Here is a 23,122-nt window from a genome sequence, read left to right on the forward strand (position 1 = left end):
GCTATTTCAGTAGAAATAATAAATACATGGGTTCTATCGTTACATCACTGCGAATACAGAAGCGATGTATATACTACTGAATGCTTTCAATAATGACAATATGAACTCATCTAAAATATTTTCCACTAAAAGCTAATAATTCTGACCAGTTATAGCTACTGCACATGATAAAGAACTGCCGTGAAATATCATACTTGGTTTCTATGTAAATACCAATCTAATCAAACAGTAGGGAACAAAACATTACCGAGATTCAGTATAATATTATACTGATATTGTGTTTATGAGGCTCTAGACAAGTGGCGATTTAAGAGATTTGATTTGTAGTCTGCATACATAAATGTATTGACCAATAAAGAAGAGAATACAACAAAGCTGCTGGATCGAGAAAGCTTTTTGAGACTAAAATTTAGAAGAAATTTTGCGCACATCATTTCTCAGCTATAACTCTCGTGTAATACTGCGTTGGAATACATATGGTTTAATGTTTATTGTGACGTCTATCCTTCTCTGTATTTAATGTGCTATTAACATGAAAACGAAATATCAAATTCTAACGAATAAAAACAGGTCATGGTGCTCTAGTGTTTCCGGTTAATCTTTCTACACACACAGGCAACTTTTACATGTAAAGAACTTGCAAATACAGCAGAATGATATAGTTAAGAAAACTGATTATATTTTTTTTTCATAAACGAAATGCATACTCTTATACTATCAATTCAAAATAACACTTATTCTGTACAGCTACTGAATTCGAATCAGTTCATGTCATAGTAACGGAGCTTTTGCGTATCAATCAGGCACTTGTTTATCTTTGCTATCTGGACAATTATAAGGATAAACCGCTTACGAGTAGAGGGATATGCATGTTTGACTTATTTGACAAGAAAGCTGCAGAAATAGAAAATATTATAAAACCACCGGGGAATATTCTACATGTATAAAGCTGCAGGGCCCGACCAAATAAGACCGGTCGTACTTAAGAATATTAGCCGAGAGATCTCCCTAAAACTCTTCTAAAAATCCCTGCAGTCCAGTACTCTGCCAGATATATGGAAAATGGCGAATGTCGCTCCCATCTTTAAGAAAGGCTCTAGGTCAGACCCAGCCAACTATCGCCCGATCTCTCTTACCAGTATCTTGTGTCAAACCCTGGAACTCATTGTATCCTCTAGCATAACAAAACACTTCACAAAGAACGATATGTTCTATGAATTGCAGCAAAGTTTCCGAGAAAAGAGGCCTTGTCAAACTCAGTTTCTAATGTTAGTAGAAGATATCTTTCTTTGTACACCTAGTACAATAAGAAGGGCATGTACAAATTTTACTTAATAATAAAAATACTAAAAACAGGATGTTAGATCTAAGTGCAAAAAAAAAAAATATCCACGTTCAACATTGATTCATCAAATGCTAATTTTAAGCCATCATTTCATCATTTTCTCTGTAGTAAATCAATGACTGCAAGCGATTTTTTATTCTCAGTGAATGTATCTTTGAATGATAGAACTACATATTGCATTATCGTAAAACAAAAATTTGATGAACCCAAATACCGTCATACTCATAATGCCGCGTGACCAATTGACCATGCAGTATCGTTATCAAAAGGTTTCAGTAACTTATTAAATCATTTCCTAATCGTCAAAATATTATAATATATATCTTTATTTCCTCCAAATTGAAGAGCACATTTTACATACATGTTCAGAAACATACAAGTGAAATAAAATGCTATACATGTATTTACACAATTATAATAGTAGGCCTATAACCCGTACGAAAGTAACAATTCAAATACGCATGCAATGTATTAACTTTTAACTCATTTACAAAAGCTAAGGAAATATAGAATGTCACATGTTCAATAATATATTACTGTAGAATATCAACTAGCTTTTCTAAATATCAAATTGCAAGAATATTTGGGAAGCCATATACATATGATATTCAAAAATATATGTATGACTGTAGAATATCGATCTATATACGAACTGGCTCAGAGAGAGAAATCTTCCTATATAATTACAATACATATGATGGATTAATTTTTTTTTTTTTTTTTTTTTTTTTTGTACTTAAACGCAAACATAAACAAACAGTATATACACTTCACAATATTGTAATTTTGTAATTATTTTCTTTTAAACTATTCATATTCACATAAATAATAAAAAGTAAAACAAAGTAATTCATCTAAATCATGCAGGCAGGCAAACAGGTAGAGCGATTCATTTGTATTACCCATTTCTACGAAACCGAAACAGAAAGAGGTAAAGATGATGCTTCTTCTGTTTACCAACATTGACTTAAATCAGTTAGCTACTGTAAACGCACATATCCTCACGGGGTCAGAATCTCACGAGTAGTTAGAAACATGATGGAGCGAGCGTTTTTGACCCCATTTGACCTTTAATCCTCGGTCCGAACCAACTAATGCCGGACAATTTAAAATCCACAGGTTTTAACTTTACTTTCGTTTTCCCGTATTTTCGGAAAACCCGGTTATAAATAACTGACATATTTACTTTACTTTCGTTTTCTTGTATTTTCGGAAAACCTGGTTATAAATAACTGACATATTTCCTTCACTTTCGTTTTATCGTATTATTTGAAAATGTTATATGGGATTTACGTGATATTTTCTGAAAAATGGTCGTATTTTGCAACACAAACCTAATCGATTAACACCAGAACATTCTTTGCTGACTTATAATACATACAACGATAGAACAGAAACAATGAAAACGATTACAATGTAAGTACTTTTCAAAACACATTTACGCCACTATATGTTCAAGCTTTAGCAGATCTTTGACGGATCTCATTCACTAACTTTAGAAATATTATTTTGTGTTTCTTAGAGATAAATTTATTTTTACCTGCTTATACTTATATAATTCTTTAGATTGTGTTTCTTTTTAGGGATAAAAATACAACAGCAGACCTGTTAAAAGATTTGACGGAATTAACAACCCATTTTAAAGATAATTACAAAGAAGATTTTGTATGCCAAGAATGGGCTACAACATTCAGTTCAAAGTATTACAAGAAATTGGTTGATACATGTAAGCCAACAAAGCGACAAACAAGGAGTACGTTAAAAGAAAAGCTTAAAGAAGAAATTACGAAATCATTCGGACAAGAGGAGGTTTTAGAAAATTTTAATGTGGATATTTCAAGCGAGGACAAATGTATTGAAAGCATTAGAAATTTAGACAAGCAGATATACAGAAACAAACGGAATATTGTTTATTGTACACATCAGATTGGATTTATTATTAAAAATCTAAGATCAGTTAGCCCAAAGGATTGTAATCTGGGACTTTATTTTCATCGCAGAGGTGTACATTACACAGATTCCTACTGTCGAAACCTGGCTTTAGTTTATGAATTAATTGAGAAACATAAGAATTTATTGAAGTGTGCTTTAAACACTGGAACTTTAATCAAAAATAGTAAATTAATCGAAGAAATATGTACAGAGTTGCATTGGTAACAAAATCAGCTTTTAACAGTAGAAATCTATGTAAGGATTCCAAGTATTATGTTCACATTTATTTATAGTAACGTTTACACTGTAAACGCACGTCACTTCCGTTCAAGTATTTTTAACATTAGTGGAATTTCCATGTACAATGTTCATATTTATTTATAGTAACGTTTACACTGTAAACGCACGTCACTTCCGTATACCATGTTCAATTTTATTTTTAACATTAGTGGAATTTCTATATATCTATACATTTATTTATAGTAACGTTTACACTGTAAACGCACGTCACTTCCGTTCAAGTTTATTTTCATATATCTATACTTCTATTTAATGTAACGTTTACAGTGTAAACGCACGTCACTTCCGTATACGCTTTTGGGAGTAGTATGGAATATAACGCTTATGATACATTTTTGTTAGTAGTAAAGAATATTACGTTCTTGGTACATTTTAATCCATTTTAACTCATTTTATTAAAATAATTTATAATTGTTTGTTCATTTACTCTTTTATTGTTAACTTTTAGTATTTTATACAATAAATCATAAATGTTTATACCATCTTGTAACATTTTAATGAAAAATAAACAATAGTATCCACAGCGTGTACTTGTTTTGTCTTGATATTGTATGTTGTTATACTTGACCCCAGGTATATATTTAATTACTTCTTTTGGTGGAGGAAGTCCAAATGAATCAAAGTACATATCATTTAAGTAACAAACCCAATGTGTTCCAGACCCAACAGAGTCATCTAAATTGATTATTCCACACTCGTCCTTTGCTTTTGATTTTAATAAATTTAATAAATTATTTCTACTAAATACACCCCTAAAGTTTTTAATTTTTAATTGTTTAATCCATTGTTCAATTTTAAAGTTAGAAATTGGTTTTTTTATAAATTTTTTTTTTACTATAGGAATTCGTCTGTACGGTCTTCGTTGTAAGTCAATCTGTATACCCTGGCCATGTCCCTTACCACTTAACAAAGATGTAATCAAAGGTATTCCTAGACTAGCAGCCAACATGCCTAAAAAACCGCCATTTTGTTTCTGTTTTTGTGTTAATTTAATCACTCCAGATCCTACTAGTTGCTTTCTTTGATTAGGTGTAAGATATGGCGATATTATATTTCTCTTATCATTAGCTACTGAAATCATACCATTTCCAAGTATTTTACTAACACCAGTACTGGCCAGTCCGGAAAGGGCTCCGATGCCTAGAGGGGCTAATATTTTTGGAACTATTTTTGCTGCCATTGGAAGAATTGTTTTTCCTAACAAACCAGCCAAAGCTCCTAAAAATCCACCATTTTGACCTTGACTGGACATTTGTTTTTTTGAAATTTTAATTTCTAATCCCTTCTTATTTCACGGTGGCGATACCCTGGGTATGCAGGGGTGCAAAATGGCGGCGGAATCTCTCGATTCAGGTAACATTTTTCATTATAACTGTCTTAATACTTAACCAATTTTAACGAAATAAGGACGAGTGCCCGCTCATAAGAATACTACATCGTCGGCTATAAAGCTTGGGCTCCTGAATTTCGTAGTTTTTGTGAAAACTGCAACGGCGCATTCTGATAGAAAAAATGCAACTGCTATGTAGGGGGGCATTTTTATGAAAATGACTAAACCAACTATCCCCGTGTGTTTCGAAAAACGGCTTGTAGGGCGGAATTGGGCTTGACATGTTCCAAAGCTGTTGTAGAACTTTAGCAAGTGAAATCGCCAGTTTTCGGCAATTCCGGGTGATTGAAAGGAAATGCTATGTGGGGGAGGTGTTTTCATTATGTTATGTGGGGGTGCTTTTGACATGTGGGGGTGACTCAAGCAAAGAAGTATTTATTTTATAGCTCTTTGACTCAAGTGGCTGCTAGAGACACGCAATAATACGGACAAATAAAGCCAGCAAAAAATATTTTTTACTGTTAAAGGCATATTATATATTATATTGTGATGATGTCCGTCCGTTCGTCTTTGCATGTTTGTTCTCATACGTCGTTAGCACTAGAAACTTCAAACTTGATCACGATACTGCTATGGCCTTTGGAGAGTGCATTTTCATACGACACCTAGATATAAAGCTATAGGTGTCATAAGGGGCCTGGATCTATTATATTAAATTTGGCCATAACTTGTTCTAAATTAGTACTTGACCAATTTGGCTAATAATCAAATAACAACTTTGTTGACAAGATGTTCAATTATATTCTTTAATATTTGACCTTTACTTTTATTTGACTTTTCACCTTTACTTTTAAAAGTCGGAACATAGTCATTTTGCAACAAAAAGCGGCGTATAGATGCGCGATAGTATCATTTGACAAATTCTAGTGATTTATTGTAGTATTCCTTTAAACACATAGTGGCAGCGGACGAAAACACATATTACTTTTAGGCAGGTCAATACAACTACAAAATTACCAATAGTAAGTCATTTATTGTAATGTTACATACTCAATACTTTAATATTAAAAAGTTGTAATCACTTCACATTTTCAAATGAATGCAATTCTGTTTCAGTATAGCTATTATACGACAAAGATTGTCTTTATTTAATGAAGAAAAAGTTTCACGAGCTCGTTTACCACCGGTGCAAATGTCATGTGAGAATAGTACAATTTAATTTGAAATACAAATGCTGTTTCAGTAAGACTAACCCCGACGTATATTACTAAAACACATTATATCTCCGTTGCCGCTGTTGGATTTTTTTTGCGAATTTTGCGACTGGGGTTTTTATCAGTTGATCAGCTGCATCTCCACAACCAGGAACAGCGGTGGTAACATTCATAAAAACTCTTTTAAAGAAATTGGAAAAAAAAATATTAAAGGTGGCATTAGAAGTTGTACTGTACTGAAATATAGTCATGACAGTTGAAACTTAAAATATTCTATGGTTCAAAGTGGTAAAGCAGTTGTCTAAATAACGATTTTAAACATTTTCGATATCACTATCCTTATTTTAAAAAGAAACTGCGCGTAAAGCATAAAATTATTGTATAGAACCTTTCAGTTCTTTTTTTTAAATTGCAAGAACCGCGTTGGCCCGAATACATTTACTGCTAGTACATAGGGAAATAATTGGCCGTTCGAACAATATGTTGAAGGGTCAAACTCTTTCACATACATAGGCTAAATTTCAAATATACAACAATTCAGTTTGAAATATCATGCTACGATTTTGACTTTCACTATATATTTCTACTAACACATTCTTCTTCATTTTTTTTTCAAAGTTAAAACAGTTAATCAGAAAGTTAGATAAGGAAACATTACTGCCACGGCACTCGTGAGCACCGAAAACAAAATAAAATATTTGGTGGGGCATGGAGTACGCTAACTGGCTATAAGTATACGAGAAAACTAAGAAAAACAAGATGTGTTTTTGAAGCACCGTTGAAATATGAAGCTGGAAAAAGAGCTATGTGCTTGACGTGTAAATATGTCAGAACGAAGACCAAGGTCAAATGTTTATTTACCAATGTAATGGGCATGTACAATGAATGGGATGTGTGAATATGGAGGGATTTCATAAAGAAATGAAAAAGTAATGGTAAAACTTAAGAAATTTACTAAGTGTTTGGCCTCGAAAAAGTTACCTTGAATGCCGAGTTCATAGAAGCATGTATGAGTTTCAAATATATATATATATATTAAGAAATGAATCATTCATTAGCATAAATTTGATAAATAGGAAAAATGCCAAGTGTCTTGCCGTGAAAAGGTTATCTTGAAGGTCATGGTAGCATGTCTATATATCAATGTAAAGGTAATATGACAAAGAGTAAAGTATGTGAGTTTCAAAGACATCAATTAAGAAACAAATTATTTATTTGATACGTTTGGAGAGAGAGAGAGAGAGAGAGAGAGAGAGAGCAACAAAGATACTGCCCCCGATTTAACGGATACGGCGATAAAAACACAGGGAATATTATCAAAAAACAAGTACGAATCTGAATGGACGGAGTTGACAGTCTGTTCCAGAGATATGTACCCAAATGTGTCCGTAGAAGGCATTTATATGTGTACGTCACATCCACCTTCAAAATGAAACATTCTTGAAAAGGTTTTTTCCACTGAGATAATTTCTAGCCATATTATATATACTTTATATATCAAATGATCATATCACTGCGTGCCTCTAGCAGCCTAGCAACCAGTTAAGTCACCCCCACATGTCAAAAGCACCCCCACATAACATAATGAAAACACCTCCCCCACATAGCATTTCCTTTCAATCGCCCGGAATTGTTGAAAACTGGCGATTTCACTTGCTAAAGTTCTACAACAGCTTTGGAACATGTCAAGCCCGGTTCCGCCCTACAAGCCGTTTTTCGAAACACACAGGGATAGTTGGTTTAATCATTTTCATAAAAATGCCCCCCTACATAGCAGTTGCATTTTTTCTATCAGAATACGCCGTTGCACTTTTCACAAAAACTACGAAACTCAGGAGCCCAAGCTTTATAGCCGAGGGTGTAGTATTCTTATGAGCGGGCACTCGTCCTTATTTCGTTAAAATTGGTTAAGTATTAAGACAGTAATAATGAAAAATGTTACCTGAATCGAGAGATTCCGCCGCCATTTTGCACCCCTGCATACCCAGGGTATCGCCACCGTGTATTTGCAACAGCTTTTTTAATTTGATTAATTTGTGTTTTTGTTTATAGTAAAGGGAAGTTTCCATGTAATTGTTCATGTTTTAATCTAAAAGTATGTGGAATTTTATTATTATAAGCTTGTGCTAAATTTTTCTTTTGTCCATCTGTTAGGTTAACTTTATATTCCAATATAATTTGATGTCATTATATATAATTTATATTTATTTTATTTAAACAATAACAAGTTCATTTCCAATAGTATTTATTTCAACTGTTTCTTCATGCAATACAATTGCGTAAACACGAATATTGGCTGCCGGTGGAATATTTAATTTAGCTGTTAATGTAATATGCTTAGGATCTTCTGTAGTTACTTCCTTTTTATATTCTAAGTTAAAATGAACAAATCCAAATAAACTATAAAAGTTTGAACTATTTAAAAGACTTCCAGTAGTCTTATTATTTTGTTTATAATAATAATTAATTACATCATCGTATATTCTTGATATACTTGTGTATTCTGTTTCTGGATAAAAAACACCATTACCAACTTCAAGACGACAAGAGCTCAAAGTGCAATTTTCATTTAATTCATTAATTCTAAATGTATCTAATAAATGTGGATTATGTTCTTGTGAATTACTTTTATCAGGTCGCTGTAAATAAACAAATACATGTTGTGGTTTTGTTACACCAGCCGTTATTCTAAAGGTTATATTAGTTTGTTGTGTATCAGTTGATTGCGTCACCATTTCCCGTAGGTATGACCATCTTGCTTTTGTAAATCTTTCATGAATTAGATTAAGTCCAAATTCATTAAAAACCAAACGTGGAACCCATAGAATTAATTTTGTTACAATTACTCTACCAGCATCAGCAGCATTAGATCTAAAAATTAATTCATCATCATCTGTCAGCTGTAGTGTTATTTGAATTTGACTTGGAGGTCTAATATTAGTTTCTAAACCCTGAAAAAATGAATAATTATTTAATGGAATTTTAGCATTTACCTCTTTACCACCCTGGATTAATACCTTTCTATTAGCAAACCCCGAATTATATTCATCTTCGGTTTTTCTGCTTTCAGCATTATCATTTATATCTAAATAAATATATTCGTTTGTTCCAGTTGTTTTTGCATAATCTTCAGACAATTCAACCAAACTCTTTACATTTGTTACTTTGTATAAATTATTACAATCATAAATAATGTTTCCATTTTGTTTAACCACTATCTGATCAATTAATGAAGCTGCATTATTAATAAGAGCAATTTGGTCTCCATCAGCATAATTATTACCGTTAGCAAGCTTATTTACTTTAAAACTTACTTCAAAATAAGCATTAAACCAATCAAAATATGAGCTTCTATCATTAATTGTAAAGTGATATCCGTTCTTTTGTTGCTTAACATTATTTCCCAAGACAGATATTAAGGCTGTATCTAATTGAATAGGAGTTAATTATTATCTTTCACAATATTGTTTTGTTCTAAACATGTATATATTATATATTATTTTATTTTTTATAAATTAATCTGTTAATACGTTTACGTGTCCCAGATGCTGACAATATTCTATTTATTCTCATATGAATATCCTCCTCCTCCTTATTATTTTTACTGTTATTCTTTTCTTGTAATTCCTTAGCAATTAAATTACCAACTGCCGGAGCAGGTTTCTTTTTAAATTTTTCAACAATTTTATTAGCAGCTAAATTTCCAACTTCTGTTCCAACCTTTTTTGTTCCACTTTCAAGTGCTGCTTTTCCTGCTGTTTCCAAAGCTTTTTTCCAGCTGTGCTAATTGAAGATGCGGCTGAAATTGAAAGCAATTTCGTTATAGTGTCAAAGATACCTGTTCCGCGTATAATTTCTTTTCCTGTGTGAGCATCAACATAAATAAATATTCCTTTATTTTTATCATAAACTTTTTTGTACATTATATAAAACTAAAATTTAAAATTTCATAATTAATTAATTTCTTTTAAAATTAGTGTAAAACTTGTTTCAACCTCATTAAAATTAATTATTCTACCAAATACATCTGTAATATATATTCTAATTGAATTTATAATATATTTATTAATTTCAGAATATCCAACTCTTTGTGGTTCTTTTGTAAATGGATAAGCTCTTGTTAAATCTGCAGTACTTAAAGCATAAATAATATCATTGAAATTACCATCAAGAAATGAATTATCAATAAGATCACAATGAATGTAAATTGTATCCACAGAGTTAGTTATATTTAGTGTTGTAGTTCCCCATTCAGTTTTGTTTAAAGTTTTTTCTCAAATCCAAGCAATGTATGAAAATTTGATTTTTCTAAATTCAACATAAAATTATCTGTAATTGAAATCAAAATCTTAAAACTACTTAAATCAAATTCCAAACTTATTGGAGCAATTTCTGATTTATCAAATTCATAATCACCATTACTTATTAATGTTTCCCTAATATAATTATTAATATCTGTGTAACTGTAAGAACCATTTGTAAATATGATATCTTTCCAATCCTTACCATTATTATAACGATGTAATGTAACAGGTTTGAAAGGTTCGGAATATTGTATATTCTATAAATCATTGTTTAATATGCTACGTAGAAAGATGATAAACTATCATACTTGAATCTAAATTGAAAAGCTGAATTGTCAAACCTGTCACAAAACATGTAGCCCAAGGGTTAAACAGGTATACTTAGTCGTTTATATCATTTACTTCCGGGATCAAAGTTAGATATGTTAAGGAAAAAGGCACGAGGAATTGTGTAATTTTACATAGCGGCTAGACTGCTTAATTAAGTATATATGCTGAAATATAATTATCTAGAGAGAGAGAGTTAGATTGGGAGTTAGAGAGAAAGATGAGTTATAGATGCTAGATTGATAAGGTCACCTTTACTTAATGATATCTAGCTAAAATGTTATGTTTAAATATTAAAGACTGTTGCTATGATAAATAAAACTGGTTAAAAGGTTATGTTTGTTGTATTAAATGGCCACGCTACGTTACAACGCGCGTTTCTGGAGCCGCAGACCAGGATGGACCTTTGGAATGTTGTCAGGGCACTACGATGAAGTACGCAATACCACTAGATGATCACGCCAAGAAACAAGGTTAGAAAACTGTCTATTCTATTTGCTTGTTAAATAATTTATTCTAAAATGGCAGACAACGCTTCAATTCAGCAAATTTTTCAAGATTTGGCTATTCAATTAAAAAATGTTTCCACCGCAATAGGAACTCAGAGTGTACAACATATGGTTTCAAAATTTGATGGTAAATCTGAAGATTTTAAGTCGTGGGTAAAATCAATAGAATAATATTCTATTTTAAATGATTTAAATGATGAAAGAAAGAAATTAATTTGCTATCAGACTGCAACAGGGCCAGTGTCAGATTTTGTACATAGATTTATAAACGAAAATCAAGATTGTACTTGGGCTGCTTTAAAACATGCTTTATTTACTAGATTTTCTGAGATACACAACTCACAGCATGCTTTATATCTTTTGCAAAATATAAAACAAAAACCTGATGAAAATGTAAATGTCTATGCTGAAAGATTATTAACTTTGGCAGAAGATGCCTATGAAAATCAAGATCAAAGTCAAAATCATACTATTAATTTAGCAATTATTCAGAAACAGTTAATAGGTTATTTTATTGACGGATTAACAGAAAATTATTTGAAAATGAAAGTTATGCGTGATTCGCCGGAAACTTTACAGACTGCAGTTACGTCAGCAATGGATGAGCAAAATTTAAGAGATCGGTTTAATTTACGATTCGGAAATGTTACTAGCCAGCAAAATTATTCAGAAACTTGTCAAAAAGCTAAAGACTTAGATCACATTCAGCCACAAATTCGTTGTCAATATTGCCGTAGGCTAGGTCATAATGTCAAGCAATGTAGGACACGTCAGAAATATGTTCATGCAGTATTATTACGAAAGAAAGCCACTAGACATATGCAGAAATTAAGCCAAAGTAAATTTCAAAACAATTATGATTGGAAAAAATATATTGATTGCTGGAATTGTGGGAAATTTAGGACATTTTATGAGAGAATGTAAGAGTGTATTGGGACCTAAAAGGAATATATTTAGGCCTTTAAACTAAGATCTTCCTATCATAAAGAAGTCGATGGTAGGAAAAATGATTTATCAACGTATTTTATAGCGCTAGCAGGAAATCCAAACTCTTGTACAATTAGAATAGGGAAACAGAAGATTAGGGCATTAGTAGACTCTGGAGCAGAAGTCTCATTAATTAATAGGAGGACATATGAATCATTAAATAGGAAGCCAAAACTATTTAAAAATCATAAAGTTTCATTACAGTCTGTCAATGGTAATTCACTGCATGTAGATGGATACACCAATCATATTTTTCGAATAGGTGGTGAAAAAATAGAACATAAATTTTATGTGGTCTCAAATATGAATAGAAAAGCAATACTTGGAAGAGACTTTCTCATTCAGAACAAATGCAGAATTTATTTTGATCTTTTATCAATGAGAGTTAAAAATAGCTATGTCACATTACAAGAAGATGTACATATTGCTTCAGTAGTTAGATTGCAAAAAGATACTGTAATTAAACCTCAGACAGTGCATATTTGTTCAGGACAATTACGAAAAGACTCTAAACTAAAGAATTTTAAAACCTATGAATTAAAAAGTGTTGAAGATGGTTATCTTAGTACAGAACCTGGTTTAATGGTAGCTAATTCAGTCATAAAGTTACGAAAGCATCGTAGGTTTCCTGTTATGTTAGTAAATTCTACAAATAGAACAATTAAACTAAGAAAAGGATGTGCCGTTGCAACTGTTGAACAAATTGATGAAAAATGTATAGCTTCTGTTTCTGATGTCAATAAATTATCACACAATAAGGGTGAAAAATCAAGTATTAATACAAAAGAAATAGTAGCACCTAAAGAACACTTTCAGTATGTAGAAAAATTAGTTAAAACAAATAGGGACGTTTTTGCGAATAATGACTCAGAATTGTCACAGACAGATACGATTACAATGAAAATTCCTACTGTAGAACGTGAACCGATAAAACAGCGACCGTATAGAGTACCATTAAATGACAGAAAAATTATGAGTGATGCTATAGATGAAATGCTTAAGGCTAACGTAATAAGACCTTCTCAAAGCCCTTATGCAAGTCCTGTTGTGCTGGTAAAAAAGAAAAACGACAACAGTACCAGATTTTGTATAGACTTTAGGAGGATCAACGCCCTGGTGAGACCCACAGCTTATCCTCTACCTCATATCGATGATATATTGGCTCTCTTAGGGGATTCAAAATACTTTACTACCCTAGACTGTCGCTCAGGATTTTGGCAAATACCGATTGATGAAAAAGATAAAGAAAAAACTGCATTTACCACGTTCAGAGGTCTATTCGAATTTAACGTTATGTGCTTTGGATTAGTTAATGCCCCGGGGGTGTTCCAGGAATTAATGTCTAAAGTCTTAGAGGGATTAGATTTTGCTGTGGCATATTTAGATGACTGTCTTATATTCAGTAAAACATTAGAAGAACATAAACGCCACTTAGATATTATTTTTCAAAGGTTAAGAGAGCATAAACTTAAACTTAAGTTGAAAAAGTGTCAATTCATGCAGCCTAAAACCGAATACTTAGGTTTTGTCATAGATGAAGATGGCATCAGACCAAATCCTGATAAAGTTTAAGCTATTAGGTCACTTCCGGTTCCAAAAAATGTGCGTGAAATTCGAAAAATAATTGGGGCATCCTCGTTTTATCATCGATTCATCCCCTCATTCTCAGAAATAGCAGAACCTCTAATTAACCTTACAAGGAAAAAGTCTCCATTTATTTGGACAGAAGAATGTCAGAAAAGTTTTGAGAAAATTAAAGAACAATTAACAGCTATTCCTTTCTTATCTTACCCAGATCCAAACAAGCCGTATACACTGTATACCGATGCCAGCGATAGTCATGTGGCAGCGTGCTTAACTCAAGCGTGTAATTCACCAGAATCAGATGAAAATAAAGAAAGGCCTATATATTTTCTATCTCATAAACTAAGTGAAACACAAAAGAAATACAGCACTATTGAGAAAGAGGCATATGCCATTTTTTATTCTTTGCAACGTCTAGATTTCTTTTTACACAGTGCTGAATTTACAATCAAATGCGACCATTCTCCGCTTCAGTATTTATTAAAAAGCCCAATGCAAAACAAGAAAATTCAGTTATGGGCATTGTCTATTAGTGGTTACAACTGTAAGATAGAGTATATTCCAGGAAAGGCAAATGTTATTGCTGATTTCTTTTCACGACCACCAGAATCTGAAAATAAACAAACAGAAAGTGAGCAGGAAATCGAACCAGATATTAACGACAATACCTACAAAGTTTCTGACAAATATGAAGTTAAAAGTATAAATGTTATAAACTCTAACAATTTAAACCCGAAAGAAGTAGCTAACAAAGAATATCAAAAACAAGATTCTTTAGTAGAAACTGTCCCAACATTTGCAGAGTTAGATATGAGATTAGAACAAGATAAAGATCCTGCAATTGTTCAGATGAAAATGCAACTTAAGCATGGTGACCCAAGTAAGGCTGAATTGAAGAAGTATTTAGAAGTAGACAATGTTCTTTACTATATTTCGAACCCAGATGAGGAACCAGTTATGAGACTATATGTCCCTAGTCATTTGAAATCATTAGTTATAACAGAATATCACAACAATGGTCACCCTGGTACACAACGTATGTTTGCAACTATAAAAACAAAGTACTACTGGCCAAATATGTTTAAAGAACTTCATAGATATGTAACAACTTGTGTTGATTGCCAGTCTAGAAATTTGACAAAGGTTAAAGCGCCCTTAAGAGAAACAAATATTGCACCATTTCCATTTGCTATTGTTTCAATAGACATATGTGGTCCTTATGAGAAGACACTTAGTGGCAATCGTTACATCATTTGTTTTGTTGACATGTTCAGTGGTTTTCCAGAAGCTTTCGCAGCTCCTGATAAAAGTACAAATACAGTAATAGATTTACTTTTGAATGAGATATATCCTAGATATGGATGTCCTCTCCAGATAATTCATGACCGAGGGTCAGAATTTACAAGTTCTGCCTTTAGGGAGGTCCTGAAAGAGTTAAACATTGACAATGTATCATGTACAGCATACCACCCAGAAAGTAATGCCAAACAAGAACGAATGCACAGAGTTCTGCATGATATTTTAGCAAAAAGAGTTCAAGGTAATACACGAGAATGGGATCTCCATCTTAATATATCTTTAGCAGGCATACGTCACAATGTTTCTTCAAGTTCAAAATTCACACTTTTCTATTTAGTTTACAACAGAGACCCGATTTTACCTATCGATAATTTGCTAAAGCCTAGAGCTAAATACCATGGCGAAGAGCTTCACAAGATAGTTCTTCAAGAACAACATGCAAGTTTCCTTACTGCTTATAGACATTTAAAACGCTCAAAACGAAAACATAAGGCACAAGTAGACAAAAAAGCAAAAGACATCAAGTTCGAAATAAATGATCCTGTCTATTACAAGAACTATCAAAGAAAAAACAAGCTTGAAGATCGCTGGAAATCACATTACAGAATCCTTGAACAAAAAGGTCCAGTTACATACCTTATTAAGAACCAGCTTGACAACTCTGTTGTTCAAGTACATGCAGATCAGATAAGGCTTGCTGACATTGCTGAATGGCCCGAACGTAAAGCTGTCAAAGGTTATCCAAGACGAAGGGTTAACTATGTAATACCTCCAGATGATTCTAGCTCAAGCAGTAATGATGAATCTGATGTTTCTGATGCTGAAATATCAAATAAAATCAGAAAAGTTAAAATGCCTAAAAGCACAAATAGAGTCCGTCAAGAACGTGAAAATTCTTCCTCAGAAGATAACATTCCTTTAGCTCAGTTAAGAAAACATTTAAGAGAACAGAGTAGGGAACAAAATGACTCAGAAACTGAACAAAAAGCAAGCAATACTGGCGAAAGTTCAGCTAGTATAGGTAACAATACAGACGAAAACAATTACCTTGATAATGAATCCCGTATGGAATCAGGTGCTTCGCATTCTGATCAGTCCCTAGAGACAGATGACATGGATACACAGTCTTTGTCAAACGAGTCTGAAAATAATCAAAGTAACATGGTTATTGAAAATGTAACAAGACACACAAAAACACCTAATCATGTTATGAAACATGATACTGATGACAAACAAAAATATCTACAAATGATATTAAGTCACATGGCTGAGAATGAAAAAAGCAAAAATGACATAATGCAAGGTTTGCTAAAGACATTGTTTTAGACCTTAACTGTTAGACAATTGTTTCAGGGCTTAAACGAAGGTCCTACCTTAGAGAATATTTTGCTATTTTGTAGCATAACATGATACACAAGAGATTGGTAAGAAAAGTAGCGCTATATGATGACGTTGATAAATCCAAATGACTTCACCAATGTGTATATTCATATACACTGTATCGTTTTGTAAATATCTTCAATTAAAGTTATTGTTCATGCATTTATTATTATAACTGTTCGGTGTTGGTTAAGTTCCTAAATGCACAAAGTTATATTTTCTGCATAGTAAAAGGCTAGTAGAAAATACAAGATAGAACCTCAAAGTAACAATTATTTCTTTAATTCTGTTTAGAACAGAATACCTATGTTGTTATTCACATTTGTAATTATTGTTATCAGTATATTTTAATGTCAAATCATTTAGTGTTCTGAGACCTGTGAGAACAATTATATCGTGAGGTTCACTAGTTTAAGCATACTTATTGTAAGACGCATGAATACAGTCATAATGTGAGATTTACAATAATGGTTATTGATTAATGTTAACAATAAAGAAAAATTGCCTGGCTAACATTTTTAATGTATACTTTGTGTTTTGTTCATGCAATTTAATGTCAGCTGCAGTCTGTAGAGTATAAAAACCGGTGTCACGATAAGCTTCTCCACGCACCTGTTTACATTAACTGGTGTCATGATAGATTTCTCCACGCACCTGTTCCAGAAACCGGTGTCATGAAAGGTTTACACACGCACCTGTTACAAAATCCGGTGTCATGGTAAATATCTCCTAGCACCTGTTTAAGCGTATTTCTGAAAATTCTAGTTTAAATTAAGAAAAAAGAAATAGTTATATTCAACCCATCTGAAGTTTCTATACGAGATTTTTGTTTTATTAAAGCACGTACGCTTTGCCAGTATCTAATGATATTTGAATTTTTTACACGTATTTTTTCTTAATAGTAAAATGCAGATAAGACTAAAATTAAGAGGCATAACAACAATTTAATAATATATCATAGAATAAGCCGAATAAGTAAGGCTTACAATACGTAATTACTTTTATTGCATATACGATTTTGTTGATTTAGATTTAGTGTTCTCTATCTTTTTTGTGAGAACAAGCACATTATTTTACTAGCAATTATAGTTAAAGCACATTTACCGCGATACATTTCCACAAAATGAATAAATTGCTGTAATCGTATTAATTCTATTTTTTGTATCAAATATACATGTTTCAAAGTTCATATCCTTAAAGTATTCATTTTAAAGTTATATTGTTCAATTTTTAAATTAATAAAGTAAACGTGGTCACAAATGCTGTGAAAAAAAAAATGCGACAACCAGTACAAAAATTGTTATTCGTTTAACTCTGTATCAAATTCACTTGCCCGAATAATTTTAGCGAAATAATTCATAAAATATAAGTCTGTTTGCAAATGCAAATTAAATGTTAGAGTATCTTATATTTAAAACAATTTATATCAGTTAAAAGATAAATATATAATGTACTTACCTTATAATAACTTGAATACGTGTAATCATTCCTCCTGTCCATTGTTATATCCTTTTATTATATCTGAGTGCTCGTATTACGGCGGAACTTTAATTAAATTTCAAGCAAAATTTCTAAAACACGTCTGCACACAATACAAGCAAGAAGACAATGCCAGTTAGCTAACAGCTTCTGCTACATATGCAAAAAGGGACGAATATATTCACGGTTGAACGCACGATATTGACCAATGAGAAACTGCGTAACAATAACAGCCCTCAAGGATTTATTATCAGTCAACTATATCAGCAACTTCCTGGTGGAACGCCAAAGTGACAAAGATAAAATCATGAATAATACAACAATCAACGAAAAATAACCCCAAGCTATAATGATATATCAATCTTTCTCTCCATCTACAATTAAAGAAACTTTGTTAAGACAGAATTTATGAAAAATGTTAAAATGAAAAAGGAAATAATCTGAAATTCTGTGTAGAAAACAACAAAGAAACAAGACAAACAAGAAACATTTTAGCAACAGATATATTTACACGATGTCAGATTCTCGTCAGAGTATTATACTTTTATTCCCCATGCAATTCTTATTGAAAATACCCGACACAGTTGCAAATAAATTGATTATGAAGACTATTTTACCAAGATGATATGAAGACTATATTTTGCCCTAGCTGAAAACTGTAAAGAATTAACATATTAAAACTAACTGGAAGTATTTTAGGCAGTTTTAGTAATAAGCAAATTCAGGATCCCACGGCCTGCTCCGCTACTCCGCAACGAGATGTGTGCATATAGAATTCAACAACAACAGAGAATTATTACGGAACTATGGGACGCCGATGTGAACAACGCGAAACAGCAGACTTGGTGCCACATGACCGACAACTGATGTTTCTACTCTGCAGGGAACTGGCTGATGTTGGAGAGAGATTTGTTTAAAATTTGTATCATTTATTGTTTATTTCATTTGAATATTTAAAAGAAAGAAAGGAAATTTATAAATAAATAAATAAATAAATGTTTTCGGTGCATACAAATGTATTTATAAAATGTATACTCTATACAAAATGTATACTCTAGATACAAGTCTCTCAGAATTTATACTTTTAATAAATAGATATCCGATTCGGCGTATACACTTGTAGCATGAGCGCAATAAAAAAAATACATGTTCAAGGCATATAAATACCTTGATCTTTAATCTGTACTTTATACATGTGCGCGTATTTAATTTTAAAATATTAGCATGTTTCAAAAGATATATCGTATCTATAGAAGATGTGATTTTACGGCTGTTGATATCTATAAACATGTACATATAGTATTTAAAAACCAGATATGTAATTTTGCTTTCTAATTTCAGAACCACTTATGTTTTATATGTATGGCAAGCTCTGATAGATGCATCAGAAAGACGGAATTTCCACAAAATGAACGAAAAACGAAACAAACAGACGTTCATCTGACAAACGTGATACTTTAGAGTTATACATATTATATCTATATTCTGTTATATACATGTACTCGTGAAAATATAGACAGATGTGATTAGCAAATGAAAAACTGTTTAATTTCAATGTATAATGTAATATTGTAAAACTACAGACGAATGTTTTGAAAAGATATATAATGCACTTTATTTGTATGAAAGAAATCATCACGTTTTAAGAAATTCCTCGATTATATTTGTATTATGCTTGCACTAACTATTCTGATGCCTAAATACTGAGAAATTGTATCTATCTGTAATATTATGTACTTTAAATTGTCTTTTAATATGTATGTGTAAAATTACCCAACTGTTAAGTCGTGCATTCAAAAGCTAATTACGTTTACTAAATTATACCTGGCGAACCCTCGGCAACAATAATCTAAACGATCAACATTAAGGATTTGTTATAGCTTAGATTTACTATTAATCTTTTTTATTATTTTGTGGAAGAAATGAAGGGATTTGTAATGTAAACAGGTTTGAAAGGTTCGGAATATTGTATATTCTATAAATCATTGTTTAATATGCTACGTAGAAAGATGATAAACTATCATACTTGAATCTAAATTGAAAAGCTGAATTGTCAAACCTGTCACAAAACATGTAGCCCAAGGGTTAAACAGGTATACTTAGTCGTTTATATCATTTACTTCCGGGATCAAAGTTAGATATGTTAAGGAAAAAGGCACGAGGAATTGTGTAATTTTACATAGCGGCTAGACTGCTTAATTAAGTATATATGCTGAAATATAATTATCTAGAGAGAGAGAGAGTTAGATTGGGAGTTAGAGAGAAAGATGAGTTATAGATGCTAGATTGATAAGGTCACCTTTACTTAATGATATCTAGCTAAAATGTTATGTTTAAATATTAAAGACTGTTGCTATGATAAATAAAACTGGTTAAAAGGTTATGTTTGTTGTATTAAATGGCCACGCTTCGTTACAACGAATTCTTTTATTATCATATTCATCACTAATATTAGTAGGTCATAGTGTTAATACTATCCAAACCAACAGCATAAGTTTTATTTTTATCTAAAATTAAAGAACGACTAAATCTGATTGTAAAATCACTCGGAGTATTTTTGTTATTATCTTTAACTGTTTCAGAACTTAATACTATTCTTGTTCCATTTATATATAATTAAAATTTAAATTCAAGAAAAATAATTTTTATATAACATTTCATGTTCTTTTGGTAAAAGTGAATTCATTTTTAATAGTTTATTAATTATGCCAATACCTTCATTTTTTAGTTCTTCATTATTATTTCCAGCATTAATTGAACCACAAATTAACTCCAACTCATTAACCAGTTCTTTTGGATTACATGGACAAACGTCATAACCTTGTCTTCTAATTACTTTTTTAAATTTCATAGATCTTTTATTGATAGGTAATCCTGACTTTTCTGTTAATTCTTTAAATATTTTTCTAGAATGAATTGAATGTTATCATTGTTGTTATCATTGATGTTATTATTGTTATATCTTTTATTAATCAAATCAATCAAATCATTATCTACTTCAGTATTAATTACTTCTTTTCCGGTTCTTTGATCCTTAGCAATTAATTTGTTTTGACTATAAAGTTTATTTAAGTTAATAATTAAACTACCATATTGCCCCATTTGGTGAAACTTTATATGGGTTATGATATCTTATTCCTTTCCCATATACTTTTTTCCTTGTTTTAAATATAAATGATTACGTCTCTATATTTTTTATAATTTTCCGACTTAGCTATAATTGCTTCCTTTTGCTTCAGATCGAAATTTGTTTTGTTTTTCTTTCTAGTTATTGCACCAGATTCATTACCCAATTTTTTTATTTTCTTTGATACCTTTTCTATGATATCCTCTACTTCTTCCCTAGTCATTTTTTCATCAGGATTTTAAGATTCAGTGTGAAAAAAATCAAACACTTCTTGTGGCGTATAATATTGTTTTTCATCTAAAAGATCTAAATCAATATCTTTATTAAAATTAACTGTAAATTCTTTTGGTCTTGCTCCCAATTCTTCTTCTGATTCTTCAGTTGTATCATCAGTTGTTTCAGTTATTCCCATCTTTTTTCTTCCATAATCTTCTAATCTCTTAAGTTCATCTTGAGGAACCCATCCAACAGGTTCATCTCCCCAATCTATCGATGAAGTCGATTTTAAAGCTTGTTCTTTTCTTATTTTATTTTCATAATCTGCCAATATTTTTTCAAGATTTGTAACACGTTCAGAGGAGTCCGGTAATGGTGGTAGCGGTTCTTGGAATAGCTGTGGTAAACCTTGATATGTTTGTATGTCTTTCATTTCATCACCTAATAACGCTAATTGTTGTTTTATTCCAGGTAATGCTTTTAACTGACTTGATAATTTTTCTTTTTGACTTTCTATTCCTTCAGTAATTGGCTTATAAATTTCAGTGTACATATCCCGATTTGTAGCTTTCTTAATTTTTTTCTCTCATTATTTCTTCTCTAAAGAGCTCTCATCTTTTGCCCGACTAAGTTTTTTCTTATTCTTATTTCATTAAGTTTTGATTACATTTATATAATAACGTAAGATAATGTAAGATAATGTAAAATAATGTAAAATAATGTAATATAATGTAAGATAATGTAAGATAATGTATTATTATATATAAATGGAAATTCCAAATTATGATACAAAAAGTGATAAATCTAAAAACTTTAAACAACATTATCCTTTTATGCCAGATTCATGTTTTAGAATGTTAATATGTGGATCTTCTGGATCTGGAAAAACAAATACACTAATGCATATACTTCGAAAACCTCTTATATATTATGATAAATTATACCTATCTGCTAAAAACTTAGAACAATCTAAATATCAAGATTTAATTAACCACTTAAGCCAAATTGCAAAAAAATTAAAGTAATCCAAATGAAATACTTGAATATTCGGCCGTTTCCCAAACCCAAAATTTGAAACCTTGTGAGAATCTTGAATCAGAAAAACAAAAAGTAGTAATATTTGATGATTTTGTATGTGAAGATAAAAAGGTTCAAAATGAAATAACAAAATACTTTATTCAAGGACGTCACAAAAACTGTTGTGTTATTTATTTAAGTCAGTCTTACTATAAAACACCAAAAGATATCCGAATTAACTGTTCACATTATATTTTATTTGAAAGTCCAGGTAAACGAGAAAATGATATGATTTGTAATGAACAAAATATTAACCCTAACTCTTTTGCTAATGCAACAAATCAAAAAAAATGATTTCTTATATATTGACAAACCAAGGAAGTTTTTAGAAAAAACTTTACTGGTAATTTATAATGGGAGTTTTTAATAATATAGAACAAATAAGTGAACCTGACAGTATAAGTAAAGTTAAATTTGATATTGATTTAAGTGATTATGCTACTAAAAAACAATTCAAAAAACTTGAAAAGGAAACGGAATCGTATCTTCACAAAAATAAGGAACTTGATAACACAATGAACAGAGCATTGGATATGGGAGGTAATAACCTTATAAACCTAGGAGATACAGATAAACCCAACGATGCAGTTCCAAGACGGTTTATGTATAAAAAAGTTCAAAGTGTAATAGATGACTATAATCTTGAAGATATTAAAAGTATAAAACAGACACTAGAAGCACAAGTAAAGAATATTGAAGAATTAATAAAAGA

At 31.3% G+C, this 23,122-nt stretch overlaps 1 protein-coding gene across 1 annotated transcript; it reads left to right on the forward strand.

Moving 5' to 3' along the window:
- The first annotated feature begins 2,392 nt into the window (after positions 1-2,392).
- Positions 2,393-4,850, forward strand: LOC123558768 (uncharacterized). Its single transcript, XM_045350635.2, has 2 exons — positions 2,393-2,761; positions 2,929-4,850. Exons 1-2 carry the CDS (start codon positions 2,745-2,747, stop codon positions 3,500-3,502), a joined length of 591 nt encoding a protein of 196 aa, XP_045206570.2. The 5' UTR covers positions 2,393-2,744; the 3' UTR covers positions 3,503-4,850.
- The last annotated feature ends 18,272 nt before the right edge of the window (positions 4,851-23,122 follow it).

This window comes from Mercenaria mercenaria, chromosome 5 (assembly GCF_021730395.1).
Source record: "Mercenaria mercenaria strain notata chromosome 5, MADL_Memer_1, whole genome shotgun sequence".
NCBI lineage: Eukaryota > Metazoa > Mollusca > Bivalvia > Venerida > Veneridae > Mercenaria > Mercenaria mercenaria.